We start from the raw sequence: 21,342 nt of genomic DNA, 5'->3' as shown, positions 1-21,342 counted from the left end.
TTTTACACAAAAAAAAAAAAAAAAAAAAAAAAAATCTGTGGCACATGGCATTTTATTTATCATTATCATGTTACATTCACACCCTTTCTGCTCACTTGTTGCACTCTTGTATTTAGCGACTGGTCTCATATAATCTTATCAGCTCTTACACTCTGACTGTCATCTCTTTAAATAGGTGCTAAATTCTGCTTCTCTTCAGTGAAAACACCCTGTGTTTCTTGATAGCAGAGGCATGACCTGTCTTGTTCTGCTTTGTGACACTATATTCAGTGTACTGAAACTTCTTGAAACAAAACTGCAAATAATATTATTACAGTCTTTTGGCAGCATTGTTTTCTTGTTTTAAGACCAATAGCATTTATTACAAGAAGACATTTGAATAAAAGACTATGGTAAATGATTTGTTCCAGTTATCATTTTTTCAAGAGCAATACGTATTAGGGAAATTTCCATGAAGAACTTCCACAGTATGTGAACTAAGAATATGTTTCCACTAACAGGTGTAATGAAAACTATCTGAAAGAAATCACATGGCATCCATGGTATCTTCCCTTTTGAATGAGTTTGCATGAGTTCTTTCATTGTTTTGTTTTTTGTTTGTTTGTTTGTTTGTTTGTTTTTTTTTTCAAAATTAAAATTAACTTGTGCTTGACTCCTGAAACCTTGAAAACGCAGTTCTGGTTGAATACTCACAGAAAATGTGGGTGATGCTTTTTGTCAGACATTATTTTCATGATCATGGTGGGTGGAGTCCTGTGTGTACTGCGTAAAGCAAATCAGACTGTGTTACTGTGCTGACGCACTGAGCAGCTATGTTCACTGTAACACTGAAAATAAGATTTGTCTGAAATTTCATGTTGTTTTGCAGGACAATTTTCTATTCTCTGGACAAAAGATAAAAAGGTAAGTCTTGAGAAATGTTAATATGAATTGTCGAGTACTCAGATTTGTGAGCAATTTTGTGCCATAGAGTTTGTAAATAGTTTTTCTACAGTTTGTATAGTGTGCAGGAAGATGTTAAGTTAATATAAAAACATGGTTCTAACTGAGATGGTAACTTATAATAGTTCTAAGATGTGTGGTATGCTTCATAGGATGGCTGGATTTATCCAACATGTTCTTCTGAGCCTGTCAATTCAAGGTACTGTTTTTATGTATTTAGTTATTTTATTTTATTTTGTATTCTTAGATTATTGTACATGATAAACATTAACATGGAGCATCCCTCTGACCAAAACTGATGGTTGTTGGTTTGTTCTTCCTCTTGGTCGCCTCACAGGGTATCTTCTCTGCAGCTGCAGTGCTTGGCAGGTAAAACTGCCAAGTAATATCAAAGGTTTGAAGGGCTCCTGCCTTGTCATCCCATGCACTTACGATTACTATCAGTATCCACCGCCAAACCCAAGCCGTGTGGTCTGGTACCAGTATGTGAGCCGCGGTTATCCTTTGGTTTTTGACAGCTGGTATCCAGGCAGTGTCATTTCAAAATTTAGGGGGAAAACCCGTAGAGTTGAATATGGTAAAGTGTGTAGTCTGGAAATCTATCCACTGACCTGGCATCACCACAGACAGAGGATCTACCCTTGGGTAGATCCAGAGAATGTCGGGAGGAGCACCTACGCATTCTATGATACCACTGTAACAATTGAAGTACTGGGTAAGTCACCAGCTAGAACTTATAATGTTTTCACTGCACTTTTTTTTTTTTTTTTTTTTTTAAATTACACTAGTAATTCTTTACATTTTTCTCTCTATAAAGACAGTGCAGAAAAGCCAGTGGTTCAGATCTTTGGAGAGCTGACGGTGGGGCAGGAAGTGACGGTCCATTGCACTGTGGAGCACACATGTCCCACTTATCCACCCACTCTGACTCTCAGCATCCCCGCACGAGGGCGCAGGCTGACTGATGTCTCACTGTCTGATGGCACACACAGAACAACCCTGATCAACAGAATGGTTATAGAGAAAGACCAAGAACTTTTATGGTGCTTTGTCCGGCACACTGGCGGACACACTGCCAGGACTTACGTAAGCTTAAGTGCACAATGTAAGTGTTCAAATTGAAAAACAAAAACAGAACAAAAAACAAAACAAAACAAAACAAAACAATTGGTTTGTCTTCAGTGCAGACCTGAAATATTGAGTATTTCACTATTTTGATCTCAGGTTCTTTTTCACCGCTGACTATCAGCCCCCAGTCAGAGGAGTTTCTAGAGGGAAATGCGAGGGAGGTAAGCTGCTCTGTCTTCTATTCCTGCCCTCAACATTTGCCAACTCTCAGTTGGAACTATGGCAAAGTGCAACCCCCCACTGAAAACCAAAAAATCAGTACTGGCCAGTGGAAGAGTGTGTCTAGACTGACATTCACAGCAGCAGCTCAGGACCATGGAAAACCTCTAACATGCTATGCAAAGTTCACCGGAGGACGCACACAGGAGATGAGCATCACTCTACAGGTCAAGAGTAAGTAAAAATAATATTAATTGAAAAAATAAATGATTCACTGTCAATAAATGGAGATTGAGAGACAGAATCAAATTAATTATGTCACAGAAAACCCCACAAACCCCAAGACAGGCGGTCATTTTTCCCTTTTGGTTAACGTGCTTCCTTGAAAAAAAAGCACCTTTTTACAAATATTAAAATTCAATAATGAAAATAATTGAATTAAATGACCATAGAATCTCAAGTATTTCATTTCACTGCCTTGGCTGCTTAAAACTTCAACCCCACAGTCCAGTAACAGGTTTGCCATTTTAAATTGATACTGTGTAATATCCATTCAAACTCTAGTGCTGATCCCAACGTTTCCAAAAGTGCCAAATATGATGTGCTGAATTACAGAGCATGCATGTAAAATGATGCACAAGACATCTGGATATTTTCCATTGGATGTTATACTGCAGCCATAAAACAATGGTACACTGGATTTGACTATTTCACCCAATATTTTTCAGTAACTGCAGGTGGCACATATAGAATATGTATGTGAAATTTTAAGGAAAAAATGTTTTTCTAAGTTTGAAGCATTTTTTTTTAAAGGGAAAACCTAAGTGTCTCTGTCTGGGTCAGAAAGGGGGTATTTTGGCCAAAAGTATGGAGAATTCCTTTATAGGGTTAAATTAAAACAGTGTACAGTATGTAAACATTTGACATCAAACTGTGTCTCATTTCCAAAGGGGCTATGATGTCTCGCGGTTGGTCCTTCACCACTCCGAGCAGCATCACAGGCATGAGAGGCTCCTGTGTCGTCATACCTTGTAGCTTCGCCTACAGTACCTCGCAGCCTCCTGACCTCAGAGTGATATGGTATTTGTACCAGAGCCAGGGACATCCATCTGTATATGACAATGGACAGAGCACCATCGACAGGTTTAGAAGAGGAACCAGTGTGATTGGATCTGTGAAAGAGAGGAATTGTAGTCTTCACATTGACAGGCTGGAGATGCTCCACAACCAGGACAGAGTCTACCCATGGGTAGATAAGAACCCCATTACCTCCTACCATGCCTTCCATCAGAGCTTTTTTGATAAAACCACTCTACTTGTTGTCTCTGGTAAGACATATCTTGGTACTGTAACTTCTTTCTACTTTTTTTTCTTGCCCTAAAATCAGTTCACCCTACAATTTCAGAAAGCAGATTTTGCAGATGTTTGGTTTCTCTCTCAATGTTTTATTCAGACCACGCACAGCAACCTCAGGTGAGCATTATCAGCATCCCCAGGGTGGGAGAGCGGAGCAGCGTGTCCTGCAGAGTCCGCAATACATGTCCATTTGCTCCCCCGACCCTCACCCTAGATGGTATACATGGAGATGACCAAACCTCACACACCCCATTGTCTGATGGTATATGGGAGACGACACTAGAGCGGACCTGGGACGTCCAAGAGGAGGATGACAGTGTGATATGCACAGTCAGCTACCGTGGTGGTCAAACAGCCACAACCAACGTTAAACTTAATGTTGAATGTGAGTTCAATTTTTAGATGCTGTGATAATGTCAGTTAAAAATGAAGATAATCCTGGTTAGATTTCAACATCTCACCATCGCGTTCTTACTCAGGTCCGTTTGAGGAAATCAAGATGGATGAGGAGCCAGGAGAGTTAACAGAGGGTGTGGCAAAGAGTGTCATTTGTTCCGTCTCCTACAAGTGCAAAAGAAACACACCGGCCATCACCTGGAACTGCAAAGACATGCAGAGTACAATTCGCACCACAAAGGTTTCCAAAGATAGCTACACCACCATATCTAATCTAACCTTTATTGGCTCCCTCGAGGACCATGGAAAATTTTTGAATTGCACCGCCCTGTTTATTCATGGGCAGACCACAGCCTCTGCACTCCTACACGTAAAAAGTGAGTTTCAACAAGCCAAAAAAATGGCAGTTATTTTATAAAGTGTTAGATGAAAATGTAATTGATGTGATTGCTGCCCTTCTCTTTCAGAGTACGAGAAACCAATCAAAGAAATAGTTCTGCCTAAAGATGACAGTAGGTGTACTTCTGAATTTACCCATCTCATGTTACCTCACAAGTGAACTGATCTTTAACCAGGAAGCCAACACTGACAGAAATCTCAAGAAGTCATTTAGTCTCATATTCAGTGTTTTGTTTCAAGTGCAGTTTCACTTTTTTCAGATTTTTTCCTGGTAACAAGTATAAATGTGTCAGAAAAAGGCGGATCGGCCCACTAGTATCAGCGCAACGGCACTTGTTTCTGGAAACTTGATGAACATTAAATAAAACTTATCTTAAGATAATTTTGAAGGAGCTTTTTCATGGTGAACATGGTGTTTTTCTCTCTTTGCAGCCATCCATGTTCTGGCTGCTGACGTCCCATCCAGAGTGGACGCCCTGACCCGCTCCTGTGTGGTGATCCCCTGCAGCTTTCAGGAGGAGCACGAACCTCTCACAGACCTGCGGGGCATCTGGTACAACAGAGATGGTGACAATGTGTACCACAACGGCCAGAGCCAAGTGTACGACCATTTCAAGGGTCGCACCAGAATATTAGGAGATTTGGACCGGCAGAACTGCTCGCTGGAGATTGATGACATCAAGCCCTTTGACAACGGGCCCTTCTGTTTCCGTGCAGAGAGGGGAAATACAAAATACAGATTCAACAACAGCTGCGTGTTTATTGTTATGAGAGGTCTGCATTCAGTACTTTTTGACCTAAATGTAGCATCCTAGCACTGTTCTCTATACACTGTAATCTAAAGAATATTTTCGTTTGTATTTACATTAAGCTTCCCCAGAAAAGCCAGTGATGACCCCAGTTCCAGCGGAGGTTGACGCTGGTTCAGCTGTTAACGTGACGTGTTCTGTGACACACACATGTTCCTCACACCCCCCGGAGTTCTCGTGGAGTGTCCAGACCCTGACCACTGAGGTCAAGCACACCAGGACAGAACGGGGCACCTGGGAGACCTCGTCCACCGTAACCTTTGAGGCCACAGGAGGAGACGGGGTCAAAAACCTCACTTGCACCGCCCAGTTCTGGCGTGGGAAGATGCAAACCAGAACAGTCAAGCTCAGTGTGAAGGGTTAGAGCTTTTGTCTGATAGTGACCTATCTGTCCTGTATATGTCCTGTACTGATGCAATATATTGTGTTGAATTTTCCTTAACACATATGCATGAGCCTCCAATGTCCCTATTTTCACCAGGAACGCTGATGTTCCAGTTTAAACGCTCTCTGCCAATGGCTGTTCCTGTTGCCCTGTTAATACTCATTCTAGCCACAGTGGTTGGAGTGGCAGTATGGAGGAAAAGGTAGATTATGTGCATTTGTTATAGGTGAAATACTCAAGTAAATCCTTATCTAAAGGCCTGTAAAAGTTGACAACTAGTTGTCCCGAAAAAATGTATGGGTATTTTAGTATGTCATTTTTCTATCACACAGGGGGCGCTCTCACAACTCTCTCACACCACCGCCTCGACCAGAGAAAAGGTGTGTATAAGTTAAAGACCTGAGGGTGTGTAATGTCCAGACCTGCAGATTAAAACAAAAACTCCCTGTTTCTCCCTGTTTTGTATCCACATGTCCTATATTTCTACCAAAAAAAAAAAAAAAAAACAACAGTTTTATCAACTACTTTTCAAATTTGAGAAAAACTTTTCCACTAATAAATGATGGTTCATTTCATAGGAGGTCACTGTGGGATAGACTATCCAGGTAGGCTTAATTTAAAAATGGTTTAAAATCTCTTTTTATTGGTTTCATACCATGCCAGTTATAAAAAAAAAAAAAAAAAAAAACACTGATGAATTCTAATCTGTAAACAGCATGTTTATGATGTGTTGTTTAAACTAATTCAATAACAAAATTTTTTTTAACATTTATCCAACTTACCAGGAGATTCCCAGATGACAGGCAGAAGCCTTCCAGGCCTGAAAAAAGGTATGTCTGCAGAGAGCGTATTTCTTACAACAGTGCTTCCCAAACAGGAAATCCATATGGAACAGGCTGTCAGAGCACCACGCAAGGAACATTTGGGTCTTGATGAAATCTGCTGTGTTTTTTCCTCCCTGTGTAAAATGTTTCATGTTTCCATTTTTAAAAATCAGCAGAGGCGCAGTGGAGGGACGAGCAAACTGGCAAAAAGAAACACCAGCCAAGTAAGTGTTCTTCATTATTGTCCGCTGTTTTGAGTTTTTATTGTTTCAACTGCTAGGGCAGGCATGTATGCATTCGCCATATTTATTAATTCCATATTATCATACAGCAGGAGGTCATTCTGGAACAGATTTTCAAGGTACTAGTTTCTATTCACTGCATAATATATTCAGCTGCAGTTTGAGAGAAATATCAGCTACCAATTAAAGTATCCACATTTGATTTTGACTTTTGACCCTGGCAGACATCAAGGCAACACTGCTGCCCCCACTGTTAGCTACCTGTAAGTGTATAATCAGTGCTGCACACTCACTGCTTGTTGAACATTTCCTGTGCACATTGTCAGGCTACAACTAATATTGTGTGCCCTGATTTCTTCCTCTCTCCTAGAAACAACACCACAACTGCAAACTGCGGCACTCAGATGTCCAAGCCACGCTTTCCATCCCCTAAGGAGTGAGTTTTACAGAAACTTTTTTTTTTCTTGCTCCTCTAAAAGTGGTACTTTTCATATGCATGCTCTTCTTGTATTTGCAAATTGTAAGGTCATCATTTACGTACATGTATATATATGGATTTTTTTTGGTTTGTTTGTTTGACACAGAAATCGGCGATCACCCAAAGGTGGCAGCACAGAGGTGGGTAGTCATGCCTGGATCAGATAGAGAGAGCAGGCAAGACGTATCACACTGTTATTGTCTGCAGGCTTTAGATGAAGTGCAGTGGCTCCAGCAGAGGCCAGCATCACTCTGACTTAGGCTGCCTCACCTCGTCTATAAGTAACCTAGAAATTACACAGTTAAATAGGGATCTTGAAATGCATGTCTTGTCTTTTGTCTTTGAAACGTGAATCTAAAAGTCAGATTCACATTGCAAAATGTGCAGCTGCAGATTTGAGGTTGTAACTGACTGTTATTTCTTCAATTCTTTGTTGTAGGATTACAATATTTATGCCAACTTTTGAGTCCTTCAAGACATCATGGACACATAAAGCAATTCCAGGCTGATATCACATTGTGTGTGTGTATATGTGTGGGTGGGTGGGTGGGTGTTGTGTGTATCTGTGTGTGTGTGTTTATGTGCTGTCTCATAGACTTGATCTACTCAATAAGTATTGTTGTTTTTACCTTATTTTTTCACAGTTGATTGAGTATGCAATGTAAGTAAAATGATAAGCTTGCTACAAACCCTTCAGTTGGACTTTGGTCAAACAAATACATCTATGTACATGTTCATATTAAACAACTGGCATTTAAATTGTCTGTGAGTCATGAAATGGAGTCATTATTCATATCCTACCAGCATGTCTGTAGAGGTCACATCACGGTTATCTACATAGAGATGACCCTAGGTCAGTTCCAGTTTCGTTCTTGAGGTTTCACTTCTCCATTTCAGCTGAACTTGACCGGAAGAAACCTCTCCAGTTCAGCTGAAAAATCCTCTCAGTTGAGAAGTGAAACAAGTCCAGTGGACCTCGCTATCCTACCAGCAGCTTCATAGCATAAACAAGCACTTATTGTGAAACCAGTTGTCTACCCTGTAATAACTTGTAAGTTAACGTTAGGCCGTGTATGTAAATGATCAGCATAGAATAACGTCTTTATGCGCTGGGTTTATTCCGTACCTCCATTCAACAACACAACAGTTTACTTCCTGGCGGGCCTCCAGGTACAACCGTTTTCTGGTAGTCCTGTCGTAACACTTCTATCGTAAATCACATATCTATGACATACCCATGTTAGATGGTGTAATTTCAGCCGTGACAATCAACTGTTTTTACTGACATGAAAGCTTACACCCATATGTGTGCACATCCGCTGTCCAAGGGCTGACACCCAGAAAAGGCCTGAGTACAGAAAAACAAGAAGATCGAGGCAGAGGGCAGGGTCACTGCTGATACACACACCAACCCACATTTCCCACATCGTTTTATTTTAACTTTAACAAAAACTAACACAGTGTATATACGCCGTTTGCCCTAGCTGTAACTTTTTACATTCAACCGGTATATCTCACCACTGAATACCTGTGATATCTAGATATTCTCGTCAGACATTTTAACATTCGAAAGGCTTATGGCTTAACTTTCTGAACCCAAGGGTGTTTTTTCTTAAGTTTAGCAGATAGATAGATAGATAGATAGATAGATTATGTTACTGCAGCATCAGTAGAAACCTAAAAAACACACTGTACAATATAAAGCAGATAGATTAAACAGAATAAATGCAAAATATATACAATAAAGATTATACACAGTAAAATAAATAAATAAATAAACATCTAACAATATGAAATATACAGATGGTGCAATAAGATGGTCATGGACATATGTTTATGTGGCCACTAATGTTTTTCTCCATAGGGTGGAGCCTAATGTGAGGGTGGGTTGTTGAAATTTGGTTTATCATGCAACATAATTGTTCCACCTGTTGTTGTTGATGATAATGTGTGTGTGGACTTCACTGAGGGGCTGCTCACACAGGAAAATATAAACTGGGGGGCTTTTTGTTTGGCCTAGAAAAGGTTGCCTCATGGAACAGGGTGTGTTGATCTAGTGGGTATGAGTGAGAATGAGAGTTTGTGTGTGTGGGTGTGTGTGGTTTGTGAGGATGAAGGATGTATGTTAGGTTATCAGATAAGTACATTTTTTGTGTGTGTGTTTCATGAGGTAACACATCAACACCACATGGTTTTACAAGACAGCGTGAGTTTAAACAACCAAGCCAGGACTAGGGTACAGCGTACATTATCAAACAACAGAAATAAAAGAACGAAGAGACAACAAATGCATCTTTCATCTCCAGATCATTATCAAGTAGGGCAAAACTCCTGAATCACAAATAGCAGCTTACGATATCTTAATAACAGATCAAAGTAAATATTAATTAAACAAACTATCTTGCCTTCTTTTCCAGGCTTTTGAAACAACGTTAGCAGACTTAAACACACCAAAATTAAACACCCATTCCAGTTTTTGCTCATTTAAACATCAGAATATTTCGGGGTTTTTACTGAGTGAGTTCACGGTACAGTAACTCTCATAGGTCATTATAATGTGTACAGTACAAATGAAAAATGGGACTCACTTTGCACTTTATCCAGATCACACAACTCACACAGTCTGCTTTCGTCTGAAATATTTTTTAATCGACTGACCTCGATGGTCAGTGGAAGAATGCCAGCTCTCGACGGTGCAATCAGCGCTTTCAGCCCATTTTTCCACAAATACATAACTGTTGTGCATGTTAACCAAAGAGTACACACAATAATGACTCATTGTTCAGTTGATTAACTTCTGATCCAGTCTTGGAAAAAGTGCAGAAATTTTTTTGAGCTAGTCTGCCCACATCAGGGTAGGTTCTGGGCTGAATAAACATCAAGAGTACAAACAAAGTGAACCCAAGAAACACGAGTGTTTTACAGGACAGTGTAGGCAAAGAATTCACTTTTGCTCTGAGTTCATACATGTGCACCGGTTTGCTTTTATTCACTTAGTTTTAGTAAGATCAGACATACATTAGATAAATAGAGGGAAAAAAACAGTGCAATATATCCACAGTGCCAAGTACTGCAATGTCAGGAATCTTAATAGGGGATGAAATACTTTTGCTCACTCCTCCTCATACTGCAACAGTGAAGTCATCGTTTGAGCATCTAACACTGAGAGGTTACTCTGCTGCTAATCTGCTGTCGGGCTGTTGCTCACATACATTTTCATTATCTGGATTTTTTTGGAAGCCACACTAGACACTTCTAATTTGCAGAGCCATATGCAAAGTCTAATTTAGAAACATAGGATGTGGAAAAACGCAATACAGGATATGACCCACCATGTTCTGTTTTCTGCACACACGCAATGCATGCAATCAAACATAACTCTTTCACAAGATGGCCTGCACTTAACAACTGTTGTCCCCTATTATCACATCACTTTCACATTTCCCCTTTATGCCACTATTTTATACTGTGCTATCTAGTTTTATAGCCGATACAAATTGGAATTGTGCTTCTTTTAATATTTCTATATGCAATTCCATATATGTTGCACTTTTATCTGTACTACTGGTTTATTCCATTTATCAGCATTTCACTGACAAATTGCATTCATTCAAATTACATTACATTCACAAATTACACAGGATTTTACCCATTTCATTTTGCACTTGCACTTCCATCTGTTTATTACTGGCTGTGGATATTCTCTGGAGCTCTTGTTGAAATGTCAGTTAGTTATTATTATTATTATACTTTATTGAACATGTTGAACACTGTTGAACATGTACAGGACTACCTCGGAGCCAGTGTGACCCAAATTCATTTTTAAATGTCAACAAAGTGTCTTTAGTGAGGGAGTAAGGGAGTGCACGTAGATTTTATCTTGTCAGTATTTGACTGTTGCAGGTTTGTAGAGACAATTTATTTTCAAAATGAGAGACCAGAAGTCTTATTCTTGTTCTTGTAGGAGGACACAAACCTTGACCCAACACTGACTGGGAAGGTCTCTCACAATAAAAAAGGAGAAAAAACAAGTGGCATCTAAGGTGAGGACTTTCCACACGTATGGCTTAACCAGTGAGCCAGTTAACAACATGGCTTTCAACATACAAGCTCCACCAGGTAGTGGTTGAAATATTTTGGGAAATAGGAAAATATGCACCTGCTAACTGCTGTTGAAATATTTTGACTTTAGGCCTACACAATGGACTATAGCAATTTTTTTCCCTGTACTGAAATGAGATTGTTTGAGTTGTTTGAGGATGTGAAAGAGCTACAGAGCAAAAATAATAAAACAGCTGACGCTGTTGGGTAGTGAAAAGACCGCAGAGCAGAGATCCACCACAACAACTTCAAGTGGCAACTGTTTTCGTTTTCCTTTTTTGTGAATTCCTAGAATTTACTACCCGAATACGTGAAATGTGCTGCAAACTTCAGTTTACCTTCCGTTCTTTTTCATTTTAATCTCTCTAATCTTTCTAATCTCTAATAATTTTTACCAAAGCCTCTCTCGGGACAGGTGTTGCAAATCAGCCTCAGCTACAAACACTATGAAGCTTGTACTGGATAGCCGTTCATTTGTCTGAGTAGGCTACATTGTATCAGTCCCAATTAAATAAACTAGACATGAATGAATAAATAAATTTGGGGGGTTGAGGATGGATGGAGGAGGATCTACTGAAAAAGAACATCTCAGAGCAGCTTATTTTAAAAAAAAATTATGAAATGAATGTGAACTAAGTTCATTTTTGGGACAGTGAACATTTTTGAAAATTCAAAATTGGGAAGTGTGAATGTGACTTCTGAGCATCACTTCTTAGGGCTTCACATCCTTAAAAGGCTAACATTACACATGAGCATTTTTTACGCAACTTCACTATATGCAAGTCACTTTTATCAGAGTTGCACCCCCTGCAATTAACTGAAAATTTGTGCAATAAGTTTCATATATGCCTTTCAAAATCCTAAATATATATTTTTTTTTCAAAAGTAGCTTACAATTTACCCTTCAACATTTTTTTTTTTTCTGAAATGCACTGTTGCTGAGATACGAATGGGCAAATGCATGTGTTGAAAAGAAAAAGATCTTACTTAATATATTTAGCAGATTGTTTTATTGCAGTTCTGACTGTGCTGCTTATATTTTTGAAAAATTAATTTTTTTCAGAGGATTTTTTGGTCTAGCACTTGTGCAAAACCTGATGTGCATGTTTCATCATATCTGCTTGGATCAACACCCTTTTACCAAACTTAGAAAACTTAACAGAGGGCAGATCTTATTCATTGTTGTGTTTTTGTCAATACAGTTCATTTCATTTATATTTATTTTTCTCCTGTGAAAGCAGGAATCAAGTAACCTCATTTGGATTGTTAATATCTTTTTTATGTTAGAGCAGGCTAATATCACCCAACGAGGTCTTTATATACTTCTTTAGGAGCAGAGCGGGGCTTGAAGAAACAGAGAGACATATGTAAACAAGTTCTGTTTATTTGAAGTTTATATGCAAACAACAAAAAAATGTATCATGGCAAAAAAAAAAAAAAAAAAAAAAAAAACAACAACAACAACAACATCTGACTCAGAAGGCAGAGGGGAATAGAAAAATATGCATTTGCGAACTGCTGTTGAAATATTTTAACTTTATACAACAGACACTGTATGTGCCAACAGCCAAAAAAAAAAAAAAAAAACCCTGTGCTGAAATAAGATTGTTTGAGGATGTCAGAGAGTTTTTAAAGGATTATGAGGAACATGAAGAGATGCAGAGGCCAGAGGGCAAATTGAGTGAAACTGAGTGGCGAGGCTGCTGTCTCCACCAGTTTAAAAGAACAGGGCAAAAGAGAGCATGGGTGCTGCCAGGAGCAGGAGGCTAGCAGCAGTGGTGCCAGCGCTGTTGCACATGTTGCCCTCACAGCAGCTCACATCTTGTCCGATATTTGCTGCCACCTCTTTAACAGACAAGGCTGAGCAAACACTCTTGGAGACACAGCCCTTCACACGTTGTTTTCCACCTCCAGGTCCCGGCGCTTTGAAAAGAAAAACAAAAAGCCAATGTTAATGTCTGGGCACAGTGCATTACCATATCTAGAGATAACGCTAACCTTCCCCGGGGCTGAGGAATGCAAATATTTGGGACTGAGCTGTCTGTCGGACACAGGCCCGTTACCTAATGCGGAAATGCAGCGGTCCTCAGTCCCACTGCACTCCATGACGGCGTTGCAGTTCTCCGTGTTGCAGCCATAGCACTTCTTACCATTGGGAGAAGTGTCAGAGGACACTGTAGGATAAAAAGTATAAATTTCGTTTTACTAACGTGCATTGCATGTTTAGTGATCTCAGTGGGGAGAAAGAGTCATTTAAAAATTGTAATAATGATAATAATATAGAATAACAGATAGTTACAGTAATAGCCTGCATCAGGTTACAACTACAGAACTGTGTCACATCCACTAGCCAGTGTAAGAGGTATATATATAAAGCATGCATGATTTATTGGCTATAGCAAAATTGTTTCGTGGATCTTTTTTTGCCCCTGATTATGATTATTTGCTGATTCTGGAGTCCTGGAAACATATAAATGAATTCTGAGGGCCTTTGTTTTAGTCAATAACACAAGTAATGTCATACAAATTATTATTATTAATAGTAGTAGTAGTAGTAGTAGTAGTAGTATTCAAAGCATGCTAAATACAACCAACATTTATGGGTGTGATGGGGCAAACACACTTTTTTCTCCACTCTAAATCTTGGTGAGATGGTTGCCCAGGGTTGCCTGTTGCCTCTAAACTGTAATCCTAACCTGGCTCCGCCTCACCAGTTTTAATAAATTTAGAAGTTACCTTGGGGTTCTTGGTTGTTACAGAGGTCGGTGGAGCAGCACTTGGTGGCTAATACAGTCTTGGCGACGCCAAAGTTGATTGAGCCACTGATACACTGCTCAGCCACAGCACAAGACTTAATGTTCAGATCGACCTGTTTTGAGCCACCTGTGCAACAAACAGGCTGTCAAATTATGTCAGATGCCAGAAAGTCTTACTTGCAGAGATGAAAACCATGCATTGTTACATACCAACATATGAAATGACTCTTGTTGTTCCACACAGACCGGTGGGACAATCTCTTTGGCTGTTTGAACATGCTGCTCCGATAAGACACTCATAACACTGCAGGCTGTAGACTGACACACACAAAATAGTGAAAAGCATCAAAAATAAACTTTTTTCTTTGTTCATTTATTTATTTATTTTTTAATATAGACACATGTAAAAAGAAATGGCTAAATTTTAAATTTACTAAATTTAAAAGTACAAAGTTTGCTAAAATATCATTAATAATGTTCTAAAATCTTATATAATGTCAAAGCCCTGGGCTTCTTGAAGGGTCTGTAAATACAGAGAGTCCACTTTGGTGACAGTCTCAATCTGATAACTCAGTTTACAGAACAAAGAATAATGATTAAAAATGCAAATAAAAACTTACCTTTGGGGAGAAGCACGCTCCCAAAGATAAGCAGAAGAACATTCATCTCTGAAATAGCAGGAGGCGTCCAACTGGCAAAGTTAGGGCTGTTGCAGCTTTTAGTTCTCCTGCTGAGTAGGAGTGGCCGAAGATGACTGGGAGAGGGGAGGGGGGTTGCACACAACACTTATCAGTTTATCAAATTACAGAAAGCTGTGGCTTACTGTTGTAGTCCCATTTCTCAAACAAGTAGCTGGTATTTTTTGTTTAACAGTTGATGTTAAAGGTAACTGGACAAATATTTGCATATCAGTCTCCGGCTTTGTGCTCATCTTTCTGCAACCCAGTGAAAACCTGCAGCCTATAACTACCCTTATATTGTGCAAAATGTATTATATGCTGCAATAATATATTAGTAAGTCTGAAATAAAAATATGCTGTCCTAAATTATGTGCAGGATTATTAAGTGTTGTTCTGTGAACTAAAAGCATTTAAAAACAGAAAAAAATGTAGCAAATCCTTTGTAACAGGAGCAGGTCCTTGGGTTTCATTTCTTTTTTGCTAAGACTGAAAGTGAGAGTTACTTTGAATGAAAGCCCTGTGATGGCGGGATGTGATCAGAAGAGCTAAGTTTCATTTTTCATGAAAAAGAAAGTTGTAAGGTGGGAAAGTGATTATGTGAAGTCCATTGTGATTGAGGAAGGTGTGTTCACATAATGGAAAGACTGGTTAAAAAATAGTGGGGGATGATGAACAGTGGCGGTTCTGCCCATGTTGCCGCCCTGGGCGATGGGTGGGCTGCATCATCGGTTCTTTCTCTGGCTCCTGTTTAGCCCCTGCTCGGAGTCGGTGCTTGCCTAGCACCAGTTTGGAACCAGTTTGGCACCAGTTTATCCCCAGCTTGGGCGGTGGAAAACCAAAAAACTGGTGCTAAGAAAGGCACCGGCTCCGAACCAGCCCTGGTGGAAAAGGGGTAAATGATGATCTGGCATGGGAGTAGACCTTTGTGCAAAGTTTGCTGAGTTTTCACACAAGGGAATGTTGCACAAGCCGTTGCTTGAACTCACAATCTTTGACACCGTGGACTGGCCTCTATCACACTGAGCTAAAACTCCACCTGTAGCTTCACAAATAAACTAAGCCAATCACTGATATGCAGGACAGCAGCCATCCATGCATGGAAAGGCAGATTTTAAACAGCTGTCAAAAATTCAGTTATTAAGACAAAAATCTGAAAATACACATATGGTATCTAGACAGCATGGAGATGTTGATCATTTATTTTTAACAATGATTGATTTGCTCCATAAGTGAAAAACTGATGTTTAAAAATACCATTCTTGCATTGACTCCAATTGTTCACAAGAGCAAAATTCAAAATGCTGTCAAAAATTGAGTTTTTGAGATACAATTCTGAAATTTACCACGCATCATCTACCATGACTCCAAAATTTTGTCCATTTTTTTCATGAGCATTGAAGATTTATTTAGCAAGAATTTGCAGGTATATGTTTACAGTAGCGTTTCCAGTCAAACATTTTGATGCACTGTAGGCTCAATTTTTGATAAATCAAAAACCTGAGAATCAAATTTTATGTAGGACAGTCTGAAGATGCTCTGCAACAGGTTTGGTGTCAATTGAGTAAAAATTGTGTGAGGAGATAGGTTTAAGAAATTTTACAGTTTTTGAAAAAAACAGAGTGATGAACTTCATAATTTTTAATAAGTTTAAATGAACAAAAGTTTCTTCAGTATTGGGGCTATAGTGTGATGAAAGTTGCAAAGCTGTAGCATGCATGGTTGATTTGTTATGAATTTTCAAAGTTTTGAACTTTAGAGGCTTGCTGTAGCGCCACCATCAGGACAATTGGCTTGAGTTTGCAGCTGAGGTAGGCCTAATCTGGCATGGGACTGGACCTTTATACAATGAGGCTTGAACTCACAATATTAGGATGAGCTACTGGTAGCTCATCCTGAGAGAGTAGCGCAAATTTTCAGAACACCGGCCTGCCAGCTCCTGTCACCGATTGCCTAGTTACCGACGCTGCGCACTGCGCGCACCAGGGCACCAGGGCACCCGACCCGACACTCGACCACGTCCCAAAAAGCAAAAACGTTTGCAAGAGTCCAGACGTGAATGGGAAGAGGCGAACCCGTGGCTTGACAGCGTCAGTGGCAACGCGTGCAAGGCAAACTGCAAAACGTGTCGGCAAGTGTTTTCTGTGGCTCATGGTGGACTGGCTGACGTGCGGCAACATCCAAGAGGGGTCAACATAGAATAAACATGAGAACCGACAGGAACCAAACCGCAGTGTCACAGTTTTTCATACCTGTTACAGCTCCCACGGTCCATACAGTAAGGGACATCATTATATGATCAACTTGATTTCCTGAATGGTAGTGTATTTACCAGAAGATGTCAGTGCTTATGCTGATGTGGGCATATAGGCTACCTGACAGTACTTTAGTAGACTACTTGATTTGTTTATTACTTTTTAAGGCTTTTCAGTTTTTAAAGTCAAATAAATAAACATAAACATAAATAATGACAATATATTGTGGCAGTTGTGGCCTTTGCCTATTTGAAGAACAACTCAATCAGAACTCTGATTCATTACAGTAATAAATAAATACATACATACATACATACATACATACATACATTCATAAATACATCACATACATACAGTCATACATAAGTAAATAATTAGTGGCCGTGGCCCTGAGGTTGAGGAGCCGAGGTGGGCATCCTTCATTTTCATTTCTGAAAGGTGGCAACCCTAGCCATGCATCCAAGTTGTTTTTTTGTTTGTCTGTGTGAGTGTGCTTACTTTTTTGCATCTTTCGAAATCTACTTGTGTCTTTTATAAGACCCATACAAAAACTAAAAGAAAGTGTATCTTAATTCAGATGAAGGTGTATTAATCTCTTTGCACTAACTATAAGCCATATTCACCTGACAAATCCAGATTAACATCTTATTTCAAGATATAAAAAAAAGCCTTAATTGCTTGAAATGAATCAAAATATAGCTGTCAAAGCACCAAAATGTAAAATGTACTCAAATTGCTTAAGTTAAAGACCCATGTTCAAGAAACATTGCTGAAATGTTTTTTTTTTTTCACTTAGTTCATTTAATTTAGGCCTTATTCCTTTTTCTTTTAATCTTTCTTTAAGAAATGACATATTTATCATTGCTTGTCAGGTCAGTGCAGTTTTTAAAAGTACGATGGTGTACTTTTTACAAGAAGTCAAACAACAAATTTCCTTAGATTTGAGATTTGTTTCATTGTGCTGGTTAGAAAACAACAGCATTTTGTTTTTGTTGCTGTCGCATTTGTTTAAAAGCAAACTTAGTTTTAAAGAGATACCTGTCATTTTGTTCTGTTTTGTTATGATTTTTCTTTGATGTATATGGTCTTGGTCTCGTCTCTGTCTCGACCTCGACCTCCAAATGTATTGGTCTTGTCTTGGTCTCGGTACTCTCTAGTCTCGGTAATGTCTTGGTCTCGGTTGGTGCGGTCTTGACTACAACACTAATGTTATCTCTAAAATTAGCAAGATAAAAAATCGAAAATGTCTTATTTTTCAGGTGTTTCAAATAGTTTATGACTAGTAAACTAGCTGTTTGGGTGCATGGAAATAACGTATTTTGGAGCATCAGTGTGTAATAAGCATGTTTTAGCTGCTGCAGTAGGTCATTCTGTTAGATATTTGCTACCTGACAGAATGTGCTACTCCACTTATAGCCACATTTATAGAGGCTGTATGTCTGCTTCTCACACATATCTGAATTGTTACTAAACAATGTTTTTTGCTAGGGTAGGTCATGTCCAGTGAGAAGCTTAATTAATCAGACTTGACCAGCTCTGGGAGGGGCGCCGGTATCAGACGTTACCATCTGGGAGACTGTCGCTCTCGGTTGAGGGGGGGGTTAAGTACAACATAAGGTGACGATGCCCCTATCAAGTCAAGATTAGCCAATGGTGTGAAAGGCATCACAAGTAAGGTTAGATAGTAAACCAAAGTCTTCTCAATAGCCAATAGTGATCCAACATAAGCAAATATACACCCTAAGACTGCATTGAGAACGATGGATTTGACTGCGCAGCTTGGAGACCATGGTGGAGAAGGTGAGGTGTCCTCTGTACCCCGGCAGGCAAGAGAAGAGTGGAGACGTCCCAGATCCTAGACATTATGCAGCGGTCATAATCATGTCTTCAAAGAATTCACCTTTTATAAATCAAATGACTAATTTAATCTATACAAGAAAATAGCAAAATAAGAGAAGCTGAGTTCACTTCAGTCTTATGGGAGGACTGTCAAATGTTCTGTAACCTGTTTTAATGAGAGCATCTTCCCCTTCATTCTCCTGCAGAGGCAGCAGGAACAAGTTAACTTCAGTCTCCAGATAGTCCCGCCCCAGGCCAGGGAAGATATTGCATTTAAGAATGGACAAAGTGCCTGAAACCAGTTCCCAAACAACAAACAGGATAAGCACAGGCATGCCATGATATCTGATTTCAGTTAGCCTAGAATTATTCAAATCATATTCATCACACAGTACTAGTGGGTGGTGCACTTTTTTTATTGTTTGTTTTCCTACATCTTTTTGTTGTGGAGTTAAATATTTCATCCTCAAAATGTCTTAACATTATTTAGGCAGCACATAATGACACATGACTGAACACATACACTGATTCTTTTGTTTTGTTTTGTTTGTTTGTTTGGCAATAACACCCAAACATGCCTGTGTAATGAAGCATAGGTATGTCTTACCCATGTGTGCCCGTACACACACACACACACACACACACACACACACAGAGAGAGAGAGAGAGAGAGAGAGAGAGAGAGAGAGAGAACCAGACTTTGCTAACATTTGTTTTCTATAAGTCTCATTGAAAGAATTACACTATGAAAAAATGAAGTGTAATATCCTCTCAAGCCTCTTGAGTTGAAATTCTCAACATTCCTGGGGTGAGGTGAATTTTTAAGGTGTCGTCAGAGATTTCATAACAGCTCCCCTTGCCTCCTCACCATGTCTGGGCAGAAAAAAAGTGTATAGCAGACAGACAGCTACCTACCAGTAGAGGTTTAGATCAGTCTTGAACCACAACTACCACCACATGGCTAACTTGCCTACACATCAATGTGCATGTACAGAAGTGTCTTGCTGACAAAGATAACCCTGCTGAGCCTGTTGGTGGCGCAATAATGAAGGTCATAGGGGTCACCAAAATTGGCCGGTTTCATCTTCAGGCCAGTGGTCCTCAACCCCATTGTCCCGTGACCCCTTAAAACAAATGAATAGCTACTTGCAACATCCTGTCAAAGGCTGCATGTTGTGGCAACTCAACTGAGAGGTTTATACCCCCCCAACATGAGCCCGTTTCTGATCAGCAAGCGTAAGTTTATTGGAAACAGCAGGATAACAAAAGCTTATAGTCCCTCCATCCAGGTTCTGCCTCCTCAGCTGGTCAGGTCTTTGGTCCTCCCTCCAGGGGAATTCTCCATGTCTTAATCATTAAACGGACGTGAGTTCAGCTTGCTGAAGTTTTCCACTGAGTTTCTCCAGTCCAACCCTGAGGGAGCAATTTGAGGTCTCTCCAGCTTGCACCTCCTTCTGTTTACATTTCACTGTGATAGATAAGCTCCTATATAGTTTGGCTTGATTGCCACAAATTTCTACTGTTACAACCACCACGACAACTACTACCACTGTTACATCTGGCATGCTGGTGGTGCCAGAGGAAACTGGCAATTATTATCTCCTAGCCAACATGAATGTCGTAACCAAATTTAATGGCAATGTTAAAATAATTTTGGAGACATTAGTGGTGACGATTAATATTTTCCTTCAGGTGGTGCTAGAGGAAAGTCACAGGCTCACCAAAATTGACAGTTTTAATGGTCTAGGCAATCCAGGAGAAAGATCTGGAGATATGGCCCTCTAGACAAAACTGCTGACCAACATGGGGATGTATTGTCTATCGCTTTCCAGTGGAGTAAGAATAAAAACAATGAATCACACAAATAACTTAAAATAACTAATAAATTTAAGTGCATTTATTTACTTGGCAAGTTCCATATACAGAACATGATGTTTAAGCATCTTGCCTTGGTACAGAGACTTAAAACACAACCAAATGTTACAGCCCACTAGATTGAATTGAAGTGTTTATTTATTTCAAACATGTACAACATAAACATAAGTTATAAAAATAAAAAATAATAATAATACAAAATATCACAATATAAAGTAGGGGGAAATGTGATGAACAGCCAACATTGAAGGTATTATACCTGTTAGATGAGTTTTTTTGAGAATAATGCTATACACCCAAATGCACCCAGTCTCTTACCAAAATTATGTATGCATCATAGAGGGCAAAAAATGAGTATCTTTGTAAGGGTTACTACAATTGTATGTTTCAACCATATCAGTGTGCCCAGCCATATATCATGTCCAACACAACAAATTCTGGCATAATCCTGAGCTACTATTTGCCCTTCCAACTTACTGATGTTACAAGCTTTTTGTAAATAGGTTTTCCCATGCAAATTTCTGAGCAAGCCTTGAACTTTATCATCCTCCATATCCCTCCTAGTTATTTGCATTGTATTTGTCACAAGCTTTATGTAAAAACTGCTAAATCTGTTCTCTTCTTTGACACTCCCACCACCTCCCATTCTATGCCTCCCTCACCTGTTGCCACCAAAGATACCTCAGTGCAACCTGCACCACTGGTATGAAATGATATCCTC

The 21,342-nt window shown here is 39.5% G+C and overlaps 2 protein-coding genes across 3 annotated transcripts; one reads left to right on the top strand and one right to left on the bottom strand.

Moving 5' to 3' along the window:
* The first annotated feature begins 834 nt into the window (after window positions 1-834).
* Window positions 835-7,653, top strand: LOC115374422 (uncharacterized). Of its 2 annotated transcripts, none has more exons than XM_030073329.1 (21): window positions 835-903; window positions 1,095-1,141; window positions 1,280-1,657; window positions 1,760-2,047; window positions 2,167-2,463; window positions 3,180-3,557; window positions 3,683-3,970; window positions 4,065-4,358; window positions 4,449-4,493; window positions 4,813-5,154; window positions 5,252-5,548; window positions 5,671-5,776; window positions 5,907-5,954; window positions 6,153-6,179; window positions 6,360-6,404; window positions 6,575-6,622; window positions 6,730-6,759; window positions 6,865-6,903; window positions 7,011-7,076; window positions 7,225-7,258; window positions 7,558-7,653. In XM_030073329.1, the coding sequence occupies exons 2-21, from the start codon at window positions 1,096-1,098 to the stop codon at window positions 7,582-7,584; spliced, it is 3,123 nt and encodes a 1,040-aa protein (XP_029929189.1). In that variant the 5' UTR covers window positions 835-903; window position 1,095; the 3' UTR covers window positions 7,585-7,653. The 2 variants fall into 2 exon arrangements, with proteins under 2 accessions (XP_029929189.1, XP_029929188.1); XM_030073328.1 differs by having other exon boundaries at window positions 6,572-6,622.
* Window positions 7,654-12,587: 4,934 nt separating this feature from the next.
* Window positions 12,588-14,679, bottom strand: LOC115374482 (urokinase plasminogen activator surface receptor). The gene is made up of 5 exons (XM_030073437.1): window positions 14,596-14,679; window positions 14,186-14,293; window positions 13,956-14,102; window positions 13,283-13,393; window positions 12,588-13,142 (listed from the first exon to the last, which is right to left on the bottom strand). The coding sequence occupies exons 1-5, from the start codon at window positions 14,639-14,641 to the stop codon at window positions 12,937-12,939; spliced, it is 618 nt and encodes a 205-aa protein (XP_029929297.1). The 5' UTR covers window positions 14,642-14,679; the 3' UTR covers window positions 12,588-12,936.
* Window positions 14,680-21,342: the final 6,663 nt, after the last annotated feature.

Source organism: Myripristis murdjan, chromosome 16 (assembly GCF_902150065.1).
Source record: "Myripristis murdjan chromosome 16, fMyrMur1.1, whole genome shotgun sequence".
Lineage (NCBI taxonomy): Eukaryota > Metazoa > Chordata > Actinopteri > Holocentriformes > Holocentridae > Myripristis > Myripristis murdjan.
The sequence above is the reverse complement of the archived record's forward strand: the minus strand, read 5'-3'. Positions and strand labels throughout refer to the sequence as shown.